The 27,170-nt window shown below is 41.2% G+C and overlaps 1 protein-coding gene across 1 annotated transcript in view; it reads right to left on the bottom strand.

Moving 5' to 3' along the window:
* Positions 1 to 15,016: 15,016 nt before the first annotated feature.
* The window catches only part of AFF3 (AF4/FMR2 family member 3), a 533,714-nt gene continuing 521,560 nt past the window's right edge, over positions 15,017 to 27,170 (bottom strand). The window contains 4 exon segments of the mRNA XM_045445721.1: positions 15,017 to 19,929; positions 22,601 to 22,824; positions 22,978 to 23,027; positions 26,331 to 26,424. Of these exon segments, the coding sequence (XP_045301677.1) occupies positions 19,808 to 19,929; positions 22,601 to 22,824; positions 22,978 to 23,027; positions 26,331 to 26,424 (490 nt within the window). The 3' untranslated portion in view covers positions 15,017 to 19,807.

Here is a 27,170-nt window from a genome sequence, read left to right as displayed (position 1 = left end):
CACCACAACCAAGATACAGAACAGTTCCATCATCGCAATGATCCCTCCTGTTGCCCCTTGACAACCACATCCACCTCCTTCCCATCACTTTCTCCTGAGCTCCTAACCCCTGGCAGTCAGTACTCTATTCCCCATTTCTATAATTTTGTCATTTCAAAATGTTACATAAATGTTGTATAAATAAAATCACACAACTTTTGAAGATTTTTTTTTTCCTCAGTATAATTCTCTGGAGATTCATTCAGTTGTAGCTTGTATCACTGGATCATTCATTTTTACTGCTGATTAGTATTTCACTTTCACCCATTAACCCATTGAAAGACATCTAGGCTGTTTCCAGGTTTGATGTGAGCATTTATGTACAGGTTTTTGTATAAACATGTTTTCACTTTTCTGGAATAAATGCTCAAGAGTGAAATTGCTGTGTTGGGTCATATGGTAGTTGCATGTTTAGTTTTATAAGAAACTGCCACTGAACTGTTTTCCAGAGTGGCTGTTCCATTTGACATTCTCCAACAATGCATGAGTGACCCAGTTTCTCCACGTTCTTGTCCATATTTGTCATTATTTAGGTGCTTCTGTGTTGGGTGCTGTTTTAGCCATTCTGACAGGTGTGTAGCAGCATACCCTGATTTTCATTTGCAAATCTTTGATGGCTAACGTTGTTGAAGTTGTTTTCTTATTTGGTATGCCTTTTATTTCAGTGAAATGTTTGCGTCTTTTGCCCATTTTTGATTAGTTTTTATTTTATTTTATTGGAATTTTTTTTGGTCTGTTTTACTCTCAAGTTTTGAGACCTTTATATATTCTAGGTACTAGTCCATTGTCATATGTATAGTTTGCAAATATTTGCTCCTAGCCTGTAGCTTGTCTTTTTATCCTCTTAACAGAAGCCTTTACAGAGAAAATGTTTTTAATTTTGATAAGATCCAATTTGTCCTCTTAAAATTGTATTTTTGGTGTCAAACGTAAGAACTCTTTATAAAGCCCTAAATCCCAAAGATTTTCTCCAATGTTTGGTTCTGAAAGATTTCTAGTTTATCATTTTACATGTCAGTCTACAATACATTTTGTGTTAATTTTTATATAAAGAGTGAAGTTTAGGTTGAGTTTTTTTTGTTTGTTTTTGTCTGTGGATACTAATTCCTTCAGTATGTCTTGTTAAAAAGACTATCCTTCCTTTATTGAATTGCTTTTGCACTTTTGTAAAAAATCAGTTAAACATGTTTATATGGATCTATTCCTGGATTCTCAATTTTGTCCCTTTGATCTATATATCTCTCCCTCTGTTAGTACCATACTGTGTTTATTACTATAATTATATAGTAAATGTTAATATCAGATAGAGTGATCCCTCTCACTGTATTCTTCTTTGTCAAGATTGTTTTAGCTCTTCTATAGTCTGTGCTTTTTAATGTAAATTTTAGATAACTTGTCTATGTCTGAAAATCTTTGCTGGGATTAAAAAAAAATTTTTTTTAGTGTTTATTTATTTTTGAGAGACAGAGACAGCATGAGTGGGAGAGGGCAGAGAGAGAGAGGGGGAGACCCAGAATATGAAGCAGGTTCCAGGCTCTGAGCTGTCAGCCCAGAGCCCGACGCGGGGCTTGAACTCACAGACCGCGAGATCATGACCTGAGCCGAAGTCGGACGCTCAACCAACTGAGCCACCCAGGCACCCCTTTGCTGGGATTTTTAAAAGAGTTACATTAAATCTATACAGATTTGGGGGGAAACTGACATCTTTACTATGTTGAGTCTTCTAGTCCATGAATATAGTATGTTCTTCCATATATTTAGGCTGTCCAAGAGGCTTGCTATGGTGGGATTCTTCCCTATGGTGCCACTTGGGACATTGGTTGGTGTCTCTGGGTGAGTCTTAGGCTTGGGAGGACAAAGAGGTTTTCCAGGTTGGGTACTTCTTGTAGTAGGGGTTTTGTTTTGTTTTGTTTTGTTTTTGGTGTAGCTTCCAGGTTGGGTGCTTCTTGTAGTAGGGTTTTTCTTAGTGGTGTCCTGTCTTAGGTGGGGGAGGGCAGTCTCAGGACCAGCAGAAAAGGAAAGCACCTCTGGGCTAGGCACCTGTGGCATGATCCTCACTGCCTCATTATTGTAGGATTTATTTGGTGTTGGCAGTAGGTCTGCTGTTCCATCAGTGAGAATGAGCCTACTTGGGTCACTTTCTGTTGCCAGGTTGGGGATCAGGAGACGGCAGGCCTGGGTTGCCTTCTTCTGTTGGGTGGTCAGTTGGGAGACATCCTGTTGCTATGTTGGTTTTCCAGGCCTGGGTCCCTAGCAAGTTTTCCTTCCTCTTTCTACCTCTCAGAGCTCTCCTCTGTTTGCCTCTTGCACTGTTTCCAGGGTTTATAATTGCACTTGACTGGAGGAGCGAGGAGAGATGAGTCGGTCGCATGTTGTCCATACTGGCAAACTCTATTCTAATTTAATCTTAAGAGAATTAGAAAGTTAAAATAGAGGATCCACAATATACATAGTATATTGGAAGAAAATGCAACTTTCAGTCAAAAGACCAGAAAGAGGGAATTATTTCCATTAAGAATTAATATAAAATAACTAGATATGTTCAGACTCCCATCATCCAACATTTTATCCATTTATGCTGCTCCTGAGAGCATGAAATAAAACCTTAGGTATATCACATAAATAATAAAGAAGAAATGAAAGACTTTGCGTGATCATTCAAACATCAAGAATGCTGTGTAGATGAAGGTGTGGAATACTGGAGATGTGCGGATGGCAGACACTGCTGTTTGCTAAAGGGCTGCAAGTCCTCACCTTTATCCTCTTCTCTCAGATGAGAACTGCCCAGTGGAGGATAATGCAAGCCACATATCTAATTTAAATTTTTCTAGGAGCCACATTAACGAAGTGAAAAGGAGGAGCCCCTGGGTGGCTCTGTTGATTAAGTGTCATGATATCAGGGTTCATGGGTTCGAGCCCCGCATCGGGCTCTGTTGTCAGCACAGTGCCCGCTTTGGATCCTCTGTCTCCCTGTCTCTCTGCCCCTCCCCCGCGCACACACTTTCTCTCCCTCTCTCAAAAATAAATAAACATTGAAAAAAAAAGTAAAAAGGAGCAGATGAAATTATTTTAAATGATATTTTCACCCAATATATCACAAATATTATCATTTCAACATATAATCAATAAAAAATTGATATTGGTATAATTAACTTCTTTTTTATACTAAGGCTTCAAAATCTGGAGGGTGTATTTTGCTTAGCACATTTCAACCCAGACTAGTCCCAGCTCAAGTGCTCGGTGCCCTGGCTCTCCTTTTTGCCTGACACATCCTTCCCTGGAGACTGTGAGTACAGAATAGCCTGGAATGCTCGAATTCTGAGGTGTGGCAGGTGACAGGTTGAAAAGAAAGTGGAAACAACTGGCAGATACCTCAAAAAGTATTAGCCCAGCAGAAAAGGAAACGTCTCATTCATTTTAGGTCCTCTGCTGATTTTCTGTATGATCTTCACCTAATTCTTTTTCACTCTCTATTTTGGCTTATTCACGATGACTTTCCCATCCCAAGTACAAGGCCTCATATTGCTTTGTGCTACTTCACTTCCAATAGGAAGATGACCCGAGCTTCAGGGAAGTCAGGGGATTAAGTGCCTATTTTCTGCTCAGAAATGCATCAGTTCAGCCACTTCTAGGAGCCTCCTCAGCAGTTTCTACTTCAGGGGCTGGGGAGAGCAGGAGAGAGAGGAGGAAGTCCTTTGCAACATTCAAAGGGAATTCGATCACTTAATTGATGGAGCCAGCAGATGGCCAGTGCAGCTCAGAAATGATTGAATAAACAGAGCAGTCTGCGAGCAAAGGGCGAATCTAGGGGTGGGGTGGGGTGGGTTCCCCCTGGCCTCGGTGGGTGTGGCTGGGCACTAGTGGGTCTGTCCCCATTCACTCAGAGACAGCCACTGCCTCTGAGCACAGCAAGGAAGGAGGGAAATCCGAGAAAGGCCAGTGTTTGAACAAGGACCATCTGGAATAAGCAGTAATCATCAGAGAAAGGGTAAAGTACTTTGCCCGGGATTAAAAAAAAAAAAAAAAGCCCAGCAACTGATCTAAGTGCTAAAAGGCCTCAATTTGTTGACATATATTGTTTTTATGAGGGACAAGCATTTATTTTTATGGCTGAGTTAATGGACTTTTAGAAGTAGAAATTGAATAGAGAGAGCAACATTTACTACTCATGTAACGTTAGAAAAATCCCTAACAGCCTTCCTCCTCCTTTCTCCCCTTCCTTCTCCCCTTTCCCCACTTGCCTCCACTTCTCTCTCCCACCCTCCTGTCTCATACACCCATTTACTCAGCATCTGCTCTGTGCTAGACACTGTGCTATGTCCTGCAGGTAGAGAGATAAAAGATAGAATCCCACCTGGCCTCACAGTCTAGCTCACAAGCTGGTGTCATTAAAGTCTGCACACAGGTTATTACCAGGTAGTGAAGAAGGGGCAGTTGGGGCTCTGAGCAAGGGGCTTTGGGACTCCAAAGGAGGGCCCCTCCCCCATATGGTGGGAGGGAGACAAGTAAAGGAAAGCTGGATTTGGGGATGAGTGGGTTGGATGATGCCTGTTTGTGTTTTGAAAGCTAATAAGGAATTGGCTGATTGAAGTCAGAAAGTGGTGGTCTAGGAAGTGGGACAAAGGTGTACAAAGGCATGGAGGTATTCATGTGGCTTGGTTCAAGAACCTCAAGTGGTTTCACAATGGCTGGATCCCTGTATGGGGAGAAGTGAGTGGCTCAGATAAGAGAAGCAAAAGCCAGATCACTGAGCTTTGCATGTACCAAAGTGGTTGGATTTTCTTCAAATGCAGTGGCTCTCAATGTGGGGAGATTTTGTCCCTCAGGAGACACTTGGCATGTCTGTGGAGACAATTTTCATTGTTACAACTTGGAGAGGAGTGCTACTGACGTCTGGTGGGTAGAGGTGATAGATACCACTAAACACAGGACAGCTCCCCAGGGTTGGCCACTTAATTTGCAAGGTCCGATGGGAAGATGGCTTTTGACCTAACATACACCGGGTTTCCTTTGACTATGGGTATACCAGTGCCCAATTATTTGTGTCTTTTTAAAAACAATTGTTTATTTATTTTTGATAGAGAGTACAAGCAGGAGAGGGGCAGAGAGAGGGGGACAGAGGATCCAAAGCGGGCTCTGCACAGACAGCAGTTTCAGCACAGCGAGTCCAATGTGGGGCTTGAACCCATGAACTGCAAGTGCAAGATAATGGCCCAAGCTGAAGTTAGACGCTCAACTAACTGAGCCACCTAGGTGCCCCTACGTCTTTGTTCGCTTTATGTAAACTTCCCCCTTTCAATGTTTGGAGCAACTGCAGCCTGTTTGAAGTCTTATTTCTTTGTGTTGAACCTAGAACAGTTCATCATGATAAGAAAAATACACTATTTTTCTGAATACTAAGAATCTGCAGGGTAGGAATTATCTACAAATTTACTCACTCGTTCATTCAATGATGAAAGCCAGACTCTCTGCACCCTTTGCAGACTATCTGCACAGCTCCCCACCACCCTTCATGTTGGTTTTGGAGGTCAGGACAGTTCATGGGACTTCTCAAAGAAGTCCAGTGCCTTCACTGGAGTTCTTAGTGCCTCGCAAACCTGTGAAGTGAATAAATCAAAACCATTGAAAAACCTGTATTCATATCTTACTCATGTTCTTTGGCATGTGTCTTGGCCATTGCTGAACTCAGGTTTTGAAACGATCATTTTCCTACCAAAACAAAACACTATAAAACAAAACAACCCATTCAAGATGATTTACAAATTGAAGGCACCTAATAATAATACCTCGCATTTCTGCAGAGCTTTTTATCTGCAGAGCACTTCCTAGACAATAACTAATGGATTCCCCAACTCCCTTTAGGAATATAGACACACACATTCCCACATGCACCAGCAACTTAATTTACATGAAATGAAGAAAAAGACATTCCGAAGTGTCATTCTACTAAATCATAATTACAACCTCGAGCTCAAGATAAACATGTCGAACTCTCCCGGGAAGGCAGTGACGCTCCTCCACTGGGGAATTTCCACTTCAATTCCAGTGCCGTCTACGTGGGGAGGACAGGTCAGGAATGGTCACATAGTCAACCATCGCTAGAATCAAGGTCCCATTTTAAAAGCAAATGACCCAGGTAAATGACCTGTTAGGAGCAGTGTTGCAGCCTTGTTCCCCGGCGAGGGAGGCCTGTCTCCCTCTCTCTGCTTCAGCCTTCCTGGCCACCTCCTCACCGGTACCTCTGCCCCCCACAGTCTCCTCCTGCTTATCAGTGGCAAGAGTGTGATAAGATGTCATGGATGTGTGAGGGCCTTAGTCTGTGACACCTTGGGGGAACATGGGTTTTTTACAAAGAGGAGCCTGGAGGTAGTCTTCCGGGAGTTTTCAGTCACCAAGGGAGGTAGAACATTCTTCCAAGTGCTCCATGAATCCCACTACCCGGCTGTCATCTGCCTCTTCCTCCCCAAGGGACTGGTTCTGTGGCAAGGCACATGTGTCCATCTGCACACTCAAGACCCTGGACACTTTTCATGGATCATGCCTCACTTACCTTGCTCACTCACTTTGAGATGACGTCAACCTCCAAGTCCCACATTAGAAATGTCCTGGGCTGAATGGCTGAATGTAGAACCGTTCTCTGGGTCAGCAAGCTCAATTAGAACTAGTCTGGTAAAAAGGATTGAACTGCTTTATTTTCTTTCTACCCCTCAGCCTTTTCCTCTTCATGACTGAAGCCACAGAACCTCCACCTGGAGGTCACCCACCCCAGGCTCTGGACTCTGAGCCAGCCCCATGTCAGGAGTCACATCTCAGTGTCCAGGCAACTCACGGTCAAGTCTCCTTGTTGCTCCCAGCTCTTCTGTCTCAGTACTAAAAACTGATTTCTGCCACTGCTCTTGGGACAGGTCCCTGGTTTATACTCATGTGCTGTGTTGACCAGCAGTGGGGTTGGAACCACCTGACTTGGCTTCTGCATGTGACTCTTTCAAGGCCAGAGTAGAAATGGCCTCAGCATGCTCTGTGATGGAGAAGGGGGAAGTTTTAAGGTTAAATCTGGGATAGATGCCAAAAATCTACTTCACACTGGACTCATGGGTGTGGCAGAGGCAACAAAGGCCAAAACCAGCCAGCAGGGAGAGACCTCTCAGGGCTGCCGCTGGATACATTCACCAGAGGTGTGGTGCAGCAGCTGCAGGAACGGGCAGCAAAGTGGTTTTCAAGGGGCTGAACAGTGACTACATCAGAAAAGCCAGGATAACCAGAGCTGGTTAGCTGAGGGGTAAGGCTCCCCGCAATGCAGAGTCTAGAAGTCCAAGGCCATCTCGGAAAGCATGTTAGATGGAATAAGAAGGAATGCAGACCAGCAACATGCAGAACATCCCATAAGGAAGCCTGAGTTGCATCAAGCCTGATTGGTATAAGGCAATTCTCCTGCCACTGACAAACACTGGGATTTGATTTCATTAAAGGAGAGAGGGGATCAAGATGGCCAAAGAGATATAAGAACAACAGCAAAAACAAACCACAACTGCACTAAAAACAAGAGGCAGTGTATTGAAAGGTCCAGGAACTTTGAGGCAGCTCTTAAGGATGGGAAAAGTCTAGGGTCATCATGAAGAAGAAAATCACAGTCCTGAGGTTGTGCAGTACTAAAACATAGGGCTGATCCAGGATTTGATGAGATTGGAGGTCAAGAATATTGGGAGGTTTCCAGCGGGGGTCGTTAATCACTTGGGATGCCATATAGGAGCAACCACCTGTCCACCCTCAGGTTAAGAAGCAAGCACTAAGGGGGGCGCCTGGGTGGCGCAGTCGGTTAAGTGTCCGACTTCAGCCAGGTCACGATCTCGCGGTCCGGGAGTTCGAGCCCCGCGTCAGGCTCTGGGCTGATGGCTCAGAGCCTGGAGCCTGTTTCCGATTCTGTGTCTCCCTCTCTCTCTGCCCCTCCCCCGTTCATGCTCTGTCTCTCTCTGTCCCAAAAATAAATAAAAACGTTGAAAAAAAAATTAAAAAAAAAAAAAAGAAGCAAGCACTAAGGGTGTTAGTCACCCAGTAAGGACCACTGGGTTCTAATGGTTGTGATGGAGGTTGAGATGGGGCCCTGGCAACCCCCAGGAGGGGTGAGCTGCCCTCTATGCCCAGGAGATTAGATGCAGTAAATAGAACATTGGCAGAAAGGCTGAGAGCTCAAATGTGAAGTGGAGCACACAGCCAAAAACCTCTAAACAGTTGGAAAAAGCCATACAAGAGAGTTGTACCAGCCCTAACAAATGCAAAAGTTTAAATCCAAAGAAGCAGACTTAATAGAGCAAACAGAACAAGCCAACAGGCACATATATAATTAGAATCTTCAGAGAGAAATAAAATGATATTGCCCACAAAAAGGAAGGCTTTAGAGATGTTGGAAATGAAGAATTTGACGACCGAAGTAAAATAAAACTCTCAGTAAGTAGGCAGAAGCATTGCCGCTGACAAGAGAATAAGTTGAAAGGGTGAGCCAAAGAATTCTCTCAGAATAGCAAAAACGGACAGGGAGACAGAAAGTATAAAGAGGGTCAAGAGAATCAGAAGATGAACCCAGAAGTTCCCAGCATTCATTGAACAGATCTTCAGGAGATAAGGACAGAAGGTGTGGAGGACAGAGTACACTCACCAGGCATAGAAGACAGTGTCCCAGAGTGAGGACAGGTGTGGAGCCCAGAGTGCAAGTGCCCATGGCGGATGTGCAGAGTCAAGGACAAACAAAATGAAAGACTCCTACCAAGCTGTGTCGTGGTGACATTTCAGACATCAAGGATAGAGGGAAAACTCTAAATGCTTTCGGGGAATAGTGGGATGGGGAGAGGAGGGGCTCTGTTACTACAGAGACAACATGAGATGCAAAAAGAGACTGGAACAGTATCTTCAAACTTCCAAGGAAAATCCTTTCGAATTAGCATTCCATAATAGGTGAAACTATGACACAAGCGTGAAGGCACAAAGCGAGATACTTTCAGACATGCAAAGATTAAAAAATTTTACATCTCAGATCTGATCTGAAAAAAGAATCAACTCAGGAAGTATGATACAAGAAGCAACAAAACAACTGGCAAGCTCTCATGCTAAGTCTAAATAAATACTGACTACTTTTGAAATTGAGATGTAATTCACATACCATAAAATTCCTCCTTTCAAAGTGTACAACTCCATGGATTTCAGTATATTCACAATGTGCAACCTTAACCACTTTCTAATTCCACAACATTTTCACTACCCGACAAGGATCCTGTACCCCATCAACCGTCACTCCCCATTCTCCCCTGAAAAAATGAAACATAGAGTTAACCCATGACCAGCAATTTCTCAAGAAGGTATATACACAAGAGCACTGGAAACATATACTCACAAACTTGTGCTATGAATATTAATAGCATCATCATTCATAACAGCCAAAAAGTGAGAACAACCCAGTGCCTATTGACTGATGAATAAACAAAATATGGTATGTCTATACAATGGAATCTTGTTTAGTCTTAGAAAAGAATGAAGTGCTTATACATGTTACAGTAGGGATGAACCTTGATAACGTTATACTAAGTGAAGGAAGGCCAACAAAAAAGGCCACTTGTATCATTTCATTTATATGAAATGTCCAGAATAGGCAAATCTATTGAGACAGTAAACAGATTGATGGCTGCCAGGGGCCTGGGGAAGGCGCTATGGGGAGTGACTGCTAGCGAGTATGGGGTGTCTTTTTGGGGTAGTGCAAATGCTCTGTATTTAGACTATGGTGATGGTTGCACAACCTTGTGGACATGCTAAAAACCAATAAATTCTACATTTTAAAAGGATGAATCAACAGCAATGCTTAACTATTTAATTGCATACATTTTTAAAAGATAAGATTGTATTCTCATATTACTTGTTTGATTGAAATAGAGTTTAAAAAACTGGAAAAAAGAAATGTAGTGAACCAAAAATGGCATGAGTCCATCACATATATATACATATATGTATATATACATATATGTACACATATATGTATATATATGTCTGTATATATATGTGTGTATGTATGTATATATATGTATATAGTTTTTTAAGTTCTTTATTTACTTTGAGAGAGACAGAGAGAGCATGCGGCGGAGAGCGAGAGGGAGAATCCCAAGCAGGCTCCATGCTGCTCAGTGTGCAGTGAGCATGGAATATTTTTGTCTGTTGTGTTAGAACTATGTCACAATGTAACAGCCTCCATTTAGACATTGCTTTATAGTAAACAAAGCTTGACATGTATAAAACCAAAGAAACAAAATAAAAAAAAACTCTCTTAGCAAGAATATTCCAGGCTCTCTCATAGGTTGTTTTATTTCTTTTTCACTCTAAAGTGACACTTAACATTGCCTGCCAAGAGCATTCTCAGATTGGTGTTCCTTTCTGTCAAATGCATTATCCAGCTTAGTAGTTCAGGTGGATTCAAATCTTTGCAGAGAAAAGATAAGTTTGTGACTAGGTGATTCTATTTAAAACAAAATACTGTAACACATAGGAAAGGATATTTTACTCCGATGTTCTAAGAAGAAGCAGTAGGATGTTTGTGAGACAGAGTGATGTTGATTTCAAGGTTTATCAAGACATTAAAAATTAACTTCACTGATGCATTAAATATAAAATATAAAATGTATTCAAATATAAAAGTGCTTATACTTATAAATCCTTGAGGTTCATTCTGTTACAGTATAGCAAGATGTTTCTCTATTCCAGAAACTGTTCTGCATGAGTTTTATGTGACTTATAGACACAGCAAAATTTTCAAACAGTAAAATAAGAGACAATGATTCCATAATTTTTGTACATGTAAAAATTTTTTAAACATTTTTTAACATTTTTATTTTTGTGAGACAGAGCACAAGCAGAAGAGGGGCAGAGAGAGAGGGAGACGCACAATCCAAAGCAGGCTCCAGGCTCTGAGGTGTCAGCACAGAGCCTGATGCGGGGCTTGAACCCACAAACTGTGGGATCATGACCTAAGCCAAAGTCGGATGCTTAACTGACTGAGCCACCCAGGCACCCCTGTACGTGTAAATTTAAACTCAGACAAAATATAAGATCTCCTTAGACAACTCCTTAATATTAGACACACACTCCACTCCTTCCTAACACCTTGCCAAAATAATTCACTATTGAATAATTCACAATTTGAATGTGGAGTTTTATTTGTCATATGATAATTACGGCTATGTGGGAGCAACTCTTCTTTTTTTTTTTTTTTAAGTTTATTTATTTATTGAGAGGGAGAGCACATGAACAGGGGAGGGGCAGAGAGAGAGGAGAGAGAGAATTCCAAGCAGGGCTTTTTCCTATGGACTGTGAGATCATGACCTGAGCCAAAGTCAAGAGTTGGACGCTTAACCGACTAAACCACCCAGGTGCCCTGCAACTTTTTTCTTACACGGAGAGAGAGACGTAGAAAGGGGATTTAATATTTGCACTTCCTTGCACAGACATTAGCAACCCCCAAAGTGAAACACTTTAGGCTTCAGGCATGCAGACATCTTAGAAGAAGCCTGGGAGATGAGACCCCTCTCTAGGAGTAAGAGATCTTGTGGGATTTTGTGAGGATGCTTTGGAATTTCGTTGGAAAAAGTGTTAATGCATTTTGAGAAGAAAAGCTGGAGGAAGTAAACCTTATTAAAGCCAATGGTCTTTATTAATTGCTTGGGTTAGATTTTTATCACGTACTTAAAGACACAGCCAAGAGCACATGGTTTCATCAGTAATAGTGTTCGTAATGTTGGTGCTTAATAGGCCATTACAACTACTTGGATTAAAATAGTGACTATCAACACAGATTCTGGACTTCCTCCATAACCATACCCGAATGCTCTAACAAGAAGCCCCAAATAAATATCACATAAAGAAAAATGAACTTCAGCTATTTTAATATTGAATAACTAGACACAAATGAAAATAGTATTTGACCTTATAAATACAGCACTTTAATCAACGCTACAATGGGTACATTTTTACAGCATAAATTACTGTACACAATTGTCCTACTTAAAATCCTCTTCAATTCTGGAAACAGTTGTAAGACCAATTCCTGTAAGAGGAGAAGATAAAGGCCCTGTAATCTGGTTTTGCAGCTGCTAAAATTGGATCAGTGGAAAAGTCTCGTGGGACATAAGCAGGTTCCCAGGTTGCTGACAGACAGCTCTCCCAAGACCGAGATACACAATTTGAAACGGTGTTTGATGTGACATGCTATATAGGAATATTGAGTTAGCGTTGCCAACTCCATGAATGAACATCTAAGATGATCCAGGATAAAAGGGTGGAATTTAAAATTCCTGCTCTGACTGAGGCAAACTTACATGGGAGTGACTTTCAACTTGATTCCACAGAACCATAGAGTAAGCTGCTATTTATTATGCTGTAGTAGGAGTGTTTGTTCCATAACATCCTGCCTGAGAAAAGGCAGTATAGCATCCAAGTGCCTAGCTAGTGTATCGACACCTCCTCATGCTAATAAACCCCATGTTGCCATTCTAGATTTTTTTTTTTTTACCTAAATACTCAGAATTCACACTGCATAAGGTGTTGTGCTTTTGTGGAAAGGGTGTTAGTATCGATTTGGGCCTAAATGAGGATGGATCTTGTAAGACCTTCAGCGATTGCTCTTTTGTACTGGAGAAAACCTAGGGATTTTCCAATGGGGACGAAAAGAAAAAAAAGCCCTTTTCAATGGGTATTTCATGATTATTTTGGTTACATCAAAGCACTGATTTAGGGATACAAGGAAGCCCTGTGTCTAAATAATATAAATATTAGATAAAAGCTAAAAACTTCTATCCAACATTGAGGACCTTGACTGCGGTGGTATGAAACATTCAGATTAGTCAGATTTCCAGTTTTCGTTTCAATGTTTGGGGCTAGAATATACAATCACTAGTTGGGCATCACAAAAATTACTAAGGTCTTACGCTGATTTTTCCCTCTCCTGGTACACTGACTAAAATGTAGCCTACAATTAAGTGATTATGTTGAGGCAACCTAACCCACTAGAGAAAATATTTACTTTCTCTCAAGAGAGGTTTCCTTTTTCCTGAAGCTCATGACATACCCAAGTCCCTTATGACAGATCTCCTTTCTCAGGAATAAACCTCCCAAAGAAGCTTATCTTCCACCTCCTGGCCCCGGACAGACAGACAAACAAACAATCAGAGGCACAAGGTGCACATGTAGGCAACTCAGCCCCCTGGCACTCAAAGAAACACCATGAGAGTATGGAAAATGAGACTGTGCTGTGTTCTCTGGCTCTATGAAGATATTGAAACATGGTGTTCAATAAGTAAGTTTTCTCCTGGAAGATGGTGCACCCTGGAAGCTTGGACCCAATGTTCCTTCTTCCCCTTTCCATCTGGACACCCCTTGATTTCTTAAGGCTGGGACTGAATGAGAAAGGGGAGGGGCGATTGCACCACCAACTGGGGTACTTGGTAGCCCTGTTGATCTTGGCAAGGACTCTCCCTCCCCGCCGCCGTCATTGGTCTTAGAGCTCTGCCTACAGGCAGGATGGACTCAAAGCGGTAATGACAAAGGCTGAAGAGTCTTATGAAAGGGTCTGTGGTTACCCCACGGTCATCTTCCTGGTCCTCTGGAATCTAGTCAGGGCTGGGACAGAGTCCCATGCCCTGCATCACACACCTTTGTATCTTGGTGCCTGTAGATACAGTATATTTCTGTTGCTTCTGTGCTGACAATAATGCGTGACTCTTGCTGAGTGTGATAGCTGGGGATCTCAAAATGCTTGCCCAGATCTGTTGATCCTCACAATCTGTCTGAGGTTGTGGGTGTTCTGAGTTACATTTCACATAGAGGAAACTGAAGTATACAAGGGAGCTTTATTCAAAGATCAGGTGCAGCAGGTGAAGGAGGGGAGTGTTTTCCTGAGTTCTCATCCCAACATCACTGAGTTCTAATATTGAATCCTTGTTTTCTTAAAGCTTCCACTGTCTCTAGTAACCGTTCACCTAAAAAGTCAAGATACTAAACCTGACATATAGAACTTAGAAGGGAAAAAAAAAAAAAAAAACCCAAAGGAACAAAAAAATAACCCAGCTCACAGGGCAGGACACTTTTGGGTTGAGCTGGCAGCCCTAGGAACTTCAGAAGATTAATAATCAGGTTGCAAATTACTCAAAAGAAAGTGTTAATGTTGATATTTCACCACACAAATAGGCCCCAGAGATAGCTGGTGAGGCCACAAACGTGTCTGTCACCAAAGATTAGTGTGTTATGTGCTTAGAATTTTTGACATCTCAACTACATGGCCATACTTTAGGCTTTGTGATCTCTCATTTTGTAGGATGGGGGTAACAGAGGAGACTTTAATAAGTCGTGTATCTTTGACTACTGTGAGTAGAATGCTGTTCAGTCAGGTAGTGTGTATTCCTCAGTGTTAAGTATTTTCTCTTTGCTCATCTGGACATCTAGAAATCAAGAGATGATAAATGCTGGGGAAAAAGTGAGTTTTGTTTTATGGAAAACTGAAAAAGGGTTGAAGAACAATACAGGAACCAGAATATTGTAATTATTTTTCTAACCAAGCACCACTGTTTGAAAAGCCTAAACACTCGTACTATTTGACATTGTCTTTGGATATATTTTCCGATGAGCTTTTCCTATGTCAGAAATGAGTAGAAAACAAGTCCTTGATTCAGCTTTCCAGGCCTCATCATTACTTCCTGATGCTTCAAGACAAACGCCAACGATTGTTTTGACTTGCAGTTAGTACCTTGAGTTCATCCCTCAGATCAATGTGTTTAAAACTGGCTGTTAAGAGGTGGATTTTCAAAGCAACACATAGGGGTTTAATCCCCTGATTCCCATTACTCGAAGAGCTGTGAAGCTGACTCCCCTTGGAGCCAGCCTCAAATTACCCCCTGCTGCCTCAGAATGCCAATTAAATAATAAAAACCAAAACTGTGGTCAGATGTAATTAGTTTGAGAACAGAGTTTTATAATTTCCCTCATGCCACACAAACAAATTGACCCCTCTGATGACATATACAGAATAATTCAGTTTGGACAAAGAGAACACAGATCTCAAATCTGAACATTTCTTGTGCTATTTGTTAGGAAATTGTAATAATGAAAACTGTGCTTGAAAAATTGTTGGAAATGCAGTTTATGTTGTTAGGTTTTCTTTCTTTCATTAAAAAATGTCTTTCAAGACTCCAGTTGGTCCATGTTTCATTGAAAATGTGTTACTTCTTAAAAATTTGATTCTGATTAGTATAGACTTCAATAGCAGGCAAACTGTGTAAGAGAAAGACAGTTCTTGAAAGACTGTTGAGTGTTTCTTAGCCCAAACCACTTCTGAAAAGAGTATCAAGGTCCCTGGAGCAAGCAAAACCAGTCCCCTGTCCTGGCCATTTCTGGGATGAGGTGGTCTCCATAGTGGCCCTGAGTTAGGGTCCTCTTGCAAGACAAGACAATTTGAATCTAAGGGTAGGGGCTGGGTAAGGTGAAAAAGTCATTCTGTTTTTGTTGCTGTTTCTGCTTCTTTGGGAAGGAATGGATTGAAAAAATTCGGGGAGAAGAGTAAAAATAAGGTTAAGAAAAAACCCTCCCACACAGAGAGATATATAATGGCAAGCCACTGTTCTAATATTTCTGTCTTCATTAGTTCAAAATTCTCCTATTTTACTCAACCAAATATTGCAAACATTATTCCACCTTGTTGGTCTGAGTTGAAAAAACCTGGCACATATAAGTTAACTTGTGTCATTAAGGAATATTAGGTAAAACAGTATACCAGGACTACTGGGTAGACAGGCATCAATGCAGTCATCAATATGAACTCCTCAAGCTTTCTATTCAGCATTTTCTGGGACACTGGGGGGTGTTCTTCTGCACATGCATGTGTGCATATATGTGCTGGGAAATGGGAAAGACAAGTTGTAAACTAGTTATAATGCAGGAGAACATGCTTCCATCTTGACTGTGAAAAATGTCAGGCCTATAGTAATGAAAATCCATGGAAGCTACATTTAAAAGATTCATGAAACAACAAGGTTGCTTCTGAAGAGATTATGAACGAGGGACCAGAATTCTTATTTGAACGTATTTTGATTCTGAAGTTTCCTTGTAAAAATATTCACAGAAATTGGTGGACATTTTTTTTTTTTTACATACAACTCGGTTTCTCTCATTTACAACATAAGTCATTTAATGTAACATTTGCAACCTTAGAAAGGCAGACATATTTAATCCAAGTCAGTTTATAAATTCCAATTTCACATGGATTAAAAACTGCAGATAAATTAAGTCACAATAATATCCTGTACATGCATTAAGGCTGGTGACTGCTAAAGTCTCTTGGGTATCTACAAACAGGAAATCACACACAGATTACTGGGTCTGAAGAGTGTCTACATCATTAAAAAAATCTTGCTTTTTTTTTTTTGTTTTGCTTTTTTTTTGGTGATACAGGTTTCAACAGTAACTCTGGAAAACTGTGAAAAATGTTATTTAAAAATATATATGTATATACTACTGCACAGTTTCAAAGATGTGATTCATAAATAATGTTGGCTGCACTGATTAAGTTTTAACAATTACTGCACTTCCAAGGTGATGCGAACACGCAGCGACTTATACTCAATGTTAGGCACTAGTAATATCCTTCAGGCATACTACAGTTTTATGTTAGCTGTATTGTACATATATATTTTTAAATGTATGCATTTATACAAACTGTGTATATCATGTATGGGATGTCAGAAATGTACACATCACTGTTATATAATACACACATCATTGTTTTACATACTAGGATAAGTTTTAGTGCAGAAAATCTCATTGCATTGCATTCCATGTGTTCGATCTAGCACACAATTTGTCAACTCTTCAGATTATTTTTCCAGTACATTCTTCTTTAGATAGGGGGTCTGAGTTTCTGTCTGCAATCTGCAAGTTTCCAGAAATATCTGTTTTAATCAAACCTCACTTTCCAGGCACACTCCTTCACATAAGTCTGATCTCTGTAGAGAGTAGTAACAAATCCCAAATTTTGATCAGGAATATATTTGGGTTACTTTCAAAGGTAACTCTAACATTGTGATAAAGGAAGGCATCCACTCAGGTCATGGAAGGATAAGGTCAGTCGAACTTATGTTGAACTTCTGAGGAAATTATATGTCTTCAAAGAGAAAAAAATGATAGTATGTTTAAATGGGAGCATCTGTGGAAAAATATACATGAGACTGTCAACAGTGGTTGTCTTTCAGGGATGGGACTTGCTACCTTCTACTTTCTACATTGCTGTATTGTTTGAATCTTTACAATGAGCATGTATTACTTTTATAATCCAAAAACACAAGAAAGGTATTTCTACTTTGAACAAAGCTAAATAAAAGGAATAAGTCATGAATGACTTTCACAAGTAACAGTCAGAAGATGGTTCCTTACCAAAATCATCTATGCCAAAGCCAACAAAAACTGCTGCCCTCACGTGGTCAGTTGATGAGATCAAAGACAGGGAGAGGAACTGCATGCTCTGACCATCTCCAAGATGACGACTTCCAAGTGTTTTTTTTTGCGGAACACGGGCCACGTAAGTGCTGATAAAATGCTGTGGGCACAATCAGCCAGGGGCCGCCTGTGGGTCTACATGGGGTTTTGTGGGTAAGCACATTATGGGCCGCTACAAGACCCGTGGCTTTGAGGATGGGCAGGGCCAGAAAGCACCCAGGGGATGCACGATGGACCCTGAGGTTCATTCCTTTGAGAGTTTCAACATTTCATCAGGATTCATCAAGGGTAACTAGAACTAAGCTTTAGTCCTCCAAAAAAAAAAATCCAAAATTTCCCAAGTTAGATTCAAATTTCCAACATAGGATGGGATCGCAAACTCTGCCAATAGCTAGTGAAAGGGATGTGAGGCGCCCCACAGTTGTAAAATAGAAATACTGGTAACATTTCAGGGCCAAAGCCAAATGCAAATTTCACAAACCCTTCACTGGCTTCATTTCACTTCAGACCCTTCACTTTAAATTCATTTCAAATCACCTAAGTTGTTCAATCATTTGTACAGTTTTGAATCAGTGTTTAGAATGACAGCAGTCTTATTTCCCATCTACAGATCAGGTGACAAAAATGTTAACATTACAACCAAAGCAGTAAGAGCATCAGGGAAAGCATATATCACAATCTACTATAACTGTTTTGTGCCAGCATCACCTTGGAAAATGGAGCGTTCCACATACTGCAACACCTGTCTCTTTCTCAGACCATCCTGGTGCAATTCTGTCAAGTGAGAGGCTTCAAGCACATTATTTTTGCTTTTAAGGACATGGCAAGGTATATCCTCTTTTGCAGAAGTTTTTCTTCTTACCAGTATTTTTTATATTCAAATATATTTAACAAGAAGACTAAATCTAGGGCATGACAAGAGACTATAAAAGAAGTAAGTTTCATACAAAGACTGTAAACAAGATGTCAAAAAACTAAAATGTAAACTTAATTGAAAAGAAAAGAATCAAGGGCAAGACGTAAACATACCAGACGTACAGGATGCAAACATGATGTTCTAGTCGTGGCTACCCCAAACAGGGTTGTGATCATTGCAAAAATAACTCACCCCGCACAATAAGCAGCTTGCAAATCAAAGCCTGAAACATATCCCCCAGATCAAAATGCTATTAGAGGCCTGCATTCTGCACAAAGAGTGAGAGGGTGAGACAGTCTCACGATAGCAAATATTTCTCAGCCTGATAAGCAGCAGATACAGACTCCTAGGTAGAAGAGACGTTCTAGGTAATGTCCCATTTGGCCAAGAAAATTTGCAAGAAAGCTATCGTGGGAAGAAAAGACTTGAAACATATTGGCTGACAAATGCCATGTGGCTCTATGGCTGCTGTGTCACAGTGGCAGGAAGAAAACACACGTGGGCTGGGCAGGCTTACTGTTCCACGTGCAGAAGGTTTCAATTCCCAACTGAGCTCCAAGCTCAGTTGTCTGTTCTTGTTGGTCAGCTTTCAATGACACTGTTTTTACCAAATCCCAGTGCCATTTTCATATGATTTTGGGGGGCAGGGCAGGGGAGGCCTGTGGGATTTGATCCATTTGCTTATAACGCATTTAGTTGATAATAAAGTTGGATGGAAGGGTGCGTGTTAGACAAAAGGCAAGGTATTTGGTAACATGCAATCTAGTAAACGTCCAGCACAAAAATAACTGACTTTTTTTCGTTATTCAATTATCCATAATACACACAATCAAAAATTAATTGGGGAATAGTATATTAATACTGAAAGTAATCAACAGTATAAGAACTAGGTTCATCTTAACTGGCAGTCAAGCTTTTGGTGTGCTGTATTGCACCTGGTTAACTAACCCATGAGATTTTGGTTGAATGTTCTAAGAAGTCATGGTTTAGCTTTGAAATAGAAAGTGTGTGTGTGTGTGATTTTGTGCGTGCGTGCATGTGTGTAAGTGTATATTCTCTAATCAGAAACCTCTGATCACTTTGTCTAGCTTGGGATTATGAAAACTAGACAAAAATGTATTTTAAAGAGCTGTATATCTTACACACATACACAGGCAACTTCTTTTACGCCCACACATACAAACACACATGCCCTGGGAAAAGACCATTGTTCGATGCTGAGAAAATATTCACCGCAGTTCGATAAATGCTGTGGCTGGGAATTTCAGTAGCACAGTGTCCAGAAACATTGAGCCGTCCATGGAGATGAGAGCACAATCCAGCTCAGGGGCAAGTTCCCTATGACAGGTGGGTGCTGTTCCGCAGCCAGTGCAGGCCCTGCTGGGAGTATTGGACCAGGTGCTCCATGCTGCTGTGCAGGGTGACAGGCCCCATGAGCAAATCCAGGTCGTTGAAGAATTCTAGAGGACAGAGAGAGTCGTTTGAGTGACACACGTGCTGAGCGTGCTACCCTGAGAGACCTGAGTGACTTAAGAAAAAATTCCATTCACAGTCTCTATATAAATCATGCACTGTCTATTCCATCAGGCAACTTCAGCATTCCACTGGACAAAATAAAACCCAAAGGTAGAGAACTCATCCTATATCCAATTAATTCTATTGGCCATTTCTTATTTATTTATTTATTTATTTATTTATTTAAAAATTTTAAAATTTTATTTAAATCCAAGTTAGTTAACATACAGCATAATAATGACTTCAGGAGTAGAATTCTGGGATTCCTCACTTACATATAACACCCAGTGCTCATCCCAACAAGTGTCCTCCTTAATGCCCACCCCCACCCCCACCTCCCCTCCAGCAACCCTCAATTTGTTCTCTGTATTTAAGAGTTTCTTATGGTTCGCCTCCCTCTCTCTTTTTATCTTATTTCTCATTCAAATGAATAACATTTACTCAGCCAAATAGCAAAGAAAATGTACTTCCTTAGACTGCATTGTCCTTGTGCACGAATGCATCCTGCCCTAGATGTGGCTTATGGCTCTGTCACCCCTTAATATTGTACTCAACTGTAGCATGTGCTGAACCCCTGCAGTGAGTCCAAGGCAGAAGGGTCCAGGACCTTGGGGGCAAGTCAGAGATGGGTTCTGAAAAACCCCTACTGAGGTCACCTTCTAGTCCTGGGACATTCTCTAGGTCTGTGCCTTCGTTAACATTTATTATGTGCTGAGGCACTGTGCTAGGTGCAGGGGGTAGAGGTAGGGGGTACAGAAGACGAATAAGGTGCAGGCTCTGCTCTCTCAGAGATCACGGGATAGTGGCTCAGAGAAACAATGGCTCATATGGCTGTTATACTGTCATAACTGGATCACTGAACAACAGTCTTTGAAAGTGAGAATCTGGGAGTTTTTCAAAGTTCCTCATATACATGCTGAATGATGTCCTGCCAGAGAAGGCGAGGGAGAGAGTAGAGAAGACTCTGAGGTGGTAGGGAGGGAAGCCAAGGCAGGAATCCAGGAGCAGAACTGGGGAGGATGGGGCAGGTCCAGGAAAAATGCCAACTTTACACTGGACATGTAGCATGGAGCCCTCTGGTAGGAGACATCCAGTAGGCAGCTGGCAGTGCCATCTGGAGTGTGGCCTGCTCAGGGTCTCCCAAACTGGCCATGTCAATTTTTATACATCCTGTCCCTTCTGTTGTGTCCACTGGGGATGCCCACCCCACTCCATCTCAGCTACACAACGACTATTTGCCTTTCCAAACCCTGTTCCCTGTCAATTCCTCTAGAAGGTCTCTCCTGGTGGCCTCAGTCCCCTGGCATTGACCTCCCTGGCATTCCCATTAGATTTTTAGGGTGTGTCACCTCTGGGATGCATGTTATGTACTATCCAGTTTTATTACCAATTTCATGTACTCAGGACCCACGTGCTTATCTATGCCATTAATTCCTCATCTCATTGTGAACATTCTGGTCTTGTCCTCAGAAGCTTATGCTTTTGTGGGAACAGAATTCGCACTTAATGGCTTGAAAGTGAACTCAGATTTGTGCTCTCCTGCTGTGGGAGGGAGAATAGTAAATCGATATAATCATTTGGGAGAAAAGTTAATATATATTAAGATATATAACAATATATATCTTAAAAGAATCTATAGCTGTTGACCTCCAAATTCTCCCTTGTATGAAAATAATCAGAATATAGACAATGATTTATATAAGGAGATTTGTCATAACATTATTCGTAGTAGAACAAAAGTTGGAAGTGATATAAATGTCCAACAAGAAGGGAATGGTTTTGAGAAATCATGATACTTTATGACTGTAAAACCACTATTATGACAGTCTTCTAGAACATCATAAAAGATGTTTTTGAACTAGTTAGTGTCATGGGAAAATGCCTGATATTGTTAAATGGAAACAGGATATAAAACTGTATATGAACTATAATCTTATTTTGGCAAGAATTGTGCATGTTTGGAGAAGACTAGAGGAAACTTTGGTAGAATGTTAACAGTAATTATCTCTTGGTGATAAGATTACTGATAATTAAAAAATGTTTTCCCCTGTAGTTTTCCACACTTTACAAATTTAGCCACAGTAGACATGCATTTGTTTTATAATCTGTGAAAACAAACCTTACTTAAAGAGAAATAGAACTTACTGCTGCCTATAAAACAGTCTCTTTTCAGTGGCAAGCAGCTATCACTTATGCAGCCAGGAACATTCATCCTCATTAATTAATAGTTAAATGTTTCAGGTCCCTAGTTGTATTCTAGGCACCGTGCAGGTCTTGGGAACACTAAGCTGAATAGAACGTTACCCCTACCTTCACGGAGCTCACAGTCTCAAAGAAGAGCATATGTGTATATATCTCTATCTGTATTTACACCATTTCTATGTATCTGTATCATATCTATGTCCACCTCCATCTCTAATCTCCTATAGTCAAGATTAAGGTAGGTTAAGGCACGAGAGACCCTGAGTGAGGGTGGGAGGTCAGGAAAAGTTGTGCACAGCTTCTACTGTCTCCTCTGGTAAATGACGAAAACTTGCTCAATGATGTCCCGCGTCAGGCTGGCTCCCTGGGTTGTGGTTGGAACCACACACACACACTTCCTAGAGGCTCACACACCTCTGTTTTCCTTGGCCAGGTTGTCCGCCATCTCCCAGTAGTCATAGCTGTGGAGAATGCTGTTGGTGATGCTGACGTGGTTGGCTGCCATCTGGTGGATGCGCTGTGGGATGCTGACGATGGTGGAAGGGGACAGGGTGTTGGCATTGGAGAGGCTCCCCTGAGATCCCACGGAGCTGGTCGGAGAGGGGTTGGGAGACATGGGGGATGGGGTTCCAGTGCTCCTGGAAGGGGAGAGCGTAGAAAAAAACAAGAGTAGGGGGGCTGGTACCAGGTGGGGTAGAACAGCCCCCCAGGGTGCTGTAAGCAAAGTAGCACATGGCCCAGCATCATGCAGTGCCTCATTTATCACCTTTACTTTGGAGAAATGAACTTACTTTCCACTGGCTCCCCATGGAGATGGGGCTTGGGCAGCTTTAGATGAATTCTGCAGGAAAAGAAAAACGTTGACAGTGAGTACCATCTGTTTAAGTTTAAACAGCTGACGATAACGTGTTCTCAGGTGACCTTTGAGAGACGTAATGGCAGAGGCTGCAGATAAAATAAAGATTCACAGAAATTGGATCTGGGAAGTTACAATTACTAGGCTACTGGTTTCTCTTCTGGAAGCTGGTGGGGGGCAGCTGCATGGCCTGCAGGCATCCACCATGGGCTACAATGAAGAGCTCAACCCACAGGCTGGGTTTTCATGCACCAAATTCTGTGTACCAAATTAAATCATAATCCTAAGGGTCTGTTGAATCCTAAACCAGCCTAACTTTTTTCAACTAGCTTAATTTTTCTGAAAAGGAAAAAAGGAGCAGGACCGCACCTTCCCCCTGCCACACCCACGGGGAACACCTTATATTTAAATGTAGGGCATATCTACAGAAACCACTGCCATACATTTAATGCCTGAAAATATATGAGACATCAGATTCTATTGTTTTGACTTATGAAGTTTAGAAGTATTTGTCTTAAAGGAAAGTGCTGTTGAAGTTTTCTAAAAGAACAAATTAAAATATATGTGCATAACAGAGTATTCAAAAACTGACTTATCTGAGTATTTTGACTTAGGATGTTATGTTACATAAGCCAGTTGTTTGCATCAGGCATTGAAAAGAAGTTTTGACTTTGGCAAGGAAAGCTGCTAAATGTACAGACAGATTTCCTCTCTGAGAGTCTGATAATGCGTTCTTGGACATAAATCTATGGGACTATTAAGGAAAAAAATGGTCTTTAATGTTTATTTATTTTTGAGACAGAGAGAGACAGAGCAAGAACAGGGGAGGGGCAGAGAGAGAGGGAGACACAGAACCAGAAGCAGGCTCCAGGCTCTGAGCCATCAGCCCAGAGCCCGATGCGGGGCTCGAACTCACGGACCGTGAGATTGTGACCTGAGCCAAAGTCGGATGCCCAACCGACTGAGCCACCCAGGCGCCCTGGAAAAAAATGGTCTTTATGATACTGATGTGAATTTTGCCTTCCAGAGAGAAGAAAACAGCCTCAGCCTGGTACCCCAGAGACAAGGTGTTTCTTTGGTTAAAAAGGACTTTATGAAGTGGTGAGTGATTTTTAGTTTTTTAGCAGAGGTGTTACCAGAATGGTAAGAAATGGCCTTACAGGTGGAAATTCTACTATTGCCTTCGTGCCTCTTCTACTACCAGTAAGCCCTGTGACTAAAAGCATGAGTGGGAATCAAGTCCTTTATTGAGAGGCAGCTCTGTATTGATAAAACACTTTGCTTATGGACAAATTATCATTGCCACCTGAAGGTTTCATAATCTCTGAACTTAAAATATCTTTTTTTTTTAATATATGAAATTTATTGTCAAATTGGTTTCCATATAACACCCAGTGCTCATCCCAAAAGGTGCCCTCCTCAATACCCATCACCCACCTTCCCCTCCCTCCCACCCCCCACCAACCCTCAGTTTGTTCTCAGTTTTTAAGAGTCTCTTATGCTTTGGCTGTCTCCCACTCTAACCTCTTTTTTTTTTTTTTCCCTTCCCCTTCCCCATGGGTTCCTGTTAAGTTTCTCCACATAAGATCCACATAAGAAAGAACACATATGGTATCTGTCTTTCTCTGTATGGCTTATTTCACTTAGCGTAACACTCTCCAGTTCCATCCACGTTGCTACAAAGGGCCATATTTCATTCTTTCTCATTGCCACGTAGTACTCCATTGTGTATATAAACCACAATTTCTTTATCCATTCATCAGTTGATGGACATTTAGGCTCTTTCCATAATTTGGCTATTGTTGAGAGCGCTGCTATAAACATTGGGGTACAAGTGCCCCTGTGCATCAGTACTCCTGTATCCCTTGGGTAAATTCCTAGAAGTGCTACTGCTGGGTCATAGGGTAGGTCTATTTTTAATAAAATATCTTTTTTTAATGCTTATTTATTTTTGAAAGACACAGAGAGCATGAGCAGGGGAGGGACAGAGAGAGAGGGAGACAGACAATCTGAAGCAGGCTGTCAGCAGAAAGCCTGATGCGGGGCTTGAGCCCACAAACCATGAGATCATGATCGGAGCCAAAGTCTGATGTTCAACCAACTGAGCCACCCAGGTGCCCTCATAATCTCTGAACTTCATACTGTAAAGGCATTTAAATGGCCTTTAATTAAGGGTAGCCACCAATAGCCCCTGGAGGGGAAACTCTGATATTTAAGTTGTGTTCTTTGTCCATTCTGTACATATTCATGGATGGCATACATAGGCTAAGAACTTCTTATATCCCTTAAAAGTTATGTTGTAATCTCTGTAGCTTACAGTGTTCAGATTCCTTTTTTATTCAAGCATTTTCTTTTCTTTTCTTTTTTTGACTGTAGTAATGTTCTTCAGTATTAGCTCTTAGATTCTGACTTTCTGGAAGTAAAGGAATAGACTCAGTGTCTGTTCTTGTCATTATGACACAGAACGGTCAATGTGTCGAAACAGTTATCTCCTTGCCTTAGCACCTGGTTACTTTACACACGTGACCAGGAAGGAGATGGCATGCTGGTCATAGCCCACAGAACCTCCAACGTAGCCTGGTCATCTGAGATGATGTCTAAGAAGTGGAGGTTGGGGATTAAAGGATCTAAAATGATGGTGTGTATCTGACATGGGGTTGGTGGAGGTGGAAATGCTATAATTTCTTGTTTCTATAGACAAATGGACAGCAAAGGGGCTGAGAAATCTCAAATGAATAACTTCATGTCCACTTCACAAGTACATCAGAGAAGGTTTTCTTTTTTTATTCTCCCAATGAAAATGATTTCATTTCCTGAGATAGGGAAAAGTTAGCGTATTTTCCAATTCTACCCTTATATTTACCACTACCTCTGAGTTCTAACAAGCCATTTCTTATCATTTAAAACAATGCCTTGATTAAAAGTTAAATCAGCTACTGGAGAGAGCTATGAGGAAGTTCTAAGTAGTTACTTCTAAGAGGAAGAAGCTCTAAAGGAACATGAGAAATTTGTTAGCTATAAAGAGGAATTTCCTAGGACACTAATATTCTTTCTCTTGAGGCCATAAAAATACTTGGACACAAGGCAGGGAGATAAATTAGATGGACTCTCAAGGCCATTCTTTGAGCCTTGAACACCATGAGTATGTCATAAAGGGGGTTAGTGTTGATATCAGAGGGTTCCTGTATTATCCCCAAAGCCATGAATTCTACCAGGCTCCTCGAAAATGTCCATGACAGAGAGACCAGTGGATACAAGCAATAATGTTGCCCATTAGCCAGATAGTACCTTGAAATAGTCGATAAGTGCTTTTGAGTACTTCACAGCGTGGTCCCTTTTGAGTCGAAACATCCGCCAGTACAGGAGAGCCAGGCATCGATAACTGCAGCAGAAAGAGAGAAATGGGCCCTGAAAGCATGAGTATGTCCTTTGCAAACAAGACTTAAAAAAACAAAACAAAACTCTTGTTCTAAGGCACTCAGCATTTATATCATGATTATATATATGTAATATTTTTAAACTTACATTTACGTCTGAAAAGTATCTGACCTTCCTTTAGTTCAAAAGATAGAATTCAAAACTTCAAGGAGTTATTCCATAAACATATCTACCACTATATCATAGCTTTATTGCTTCTTTGTTGGGGCCAAGGGACAGGCCATTTTCTTCTTCCACCACTAGAGGACAGTCTCTCTCCATGGGAGGAGTGAGGGAGCATTAGCACAGGGCTTTCCCAGTCACTGGGAAACTCACTGGGGGAGTTTCAGGGCAGAGCCACCTTACTTTGATTTCTCTGGTGCCCTGACTTCTGCACCTTCGGCTTTGCTGAAAGAACAGCTCTTCCACCTGTTTGTATTCCCTTCACTTTTAAACTACTTTACTGGACTGTATAAGTAGTTCAAATTAATATATATGAATACTTTATAAACAGCAAAAACTCAAGGCTGAGAGTATCATTATTTTATTATTTTACACTTATTATTTACATATTAGTATTCTATCTTCTATAATATTAGGTATTAATCATCATTAATTTGTTAATCCTAATAATGGAACTTTACGTTTGAAAACAACAAAGAAAGCATTTACTGAGACATACCCTCCACTTTTCCCTGGTGCTTTTCCCTC

Source organism: Leopardus geoffroyi, chromosome A3 (genome assembly GCF_018350155.1).
Source record: "Leopardus geoffroyi isolate Oge1 chromosome A3, O.geoffroyi_Oge1_pat1.0, whole genome shotgun sequence".
NCBI lineage: Eukaryota > Metazoa > Chordata > Mammalia > Carnivora > Felidae > Leopardus > Leopardus geoffroyi.
Note: the sequence above shows the minus strand (reverse complement) of the source record. Positions and strands in the feature narration are given on the sequence as shown.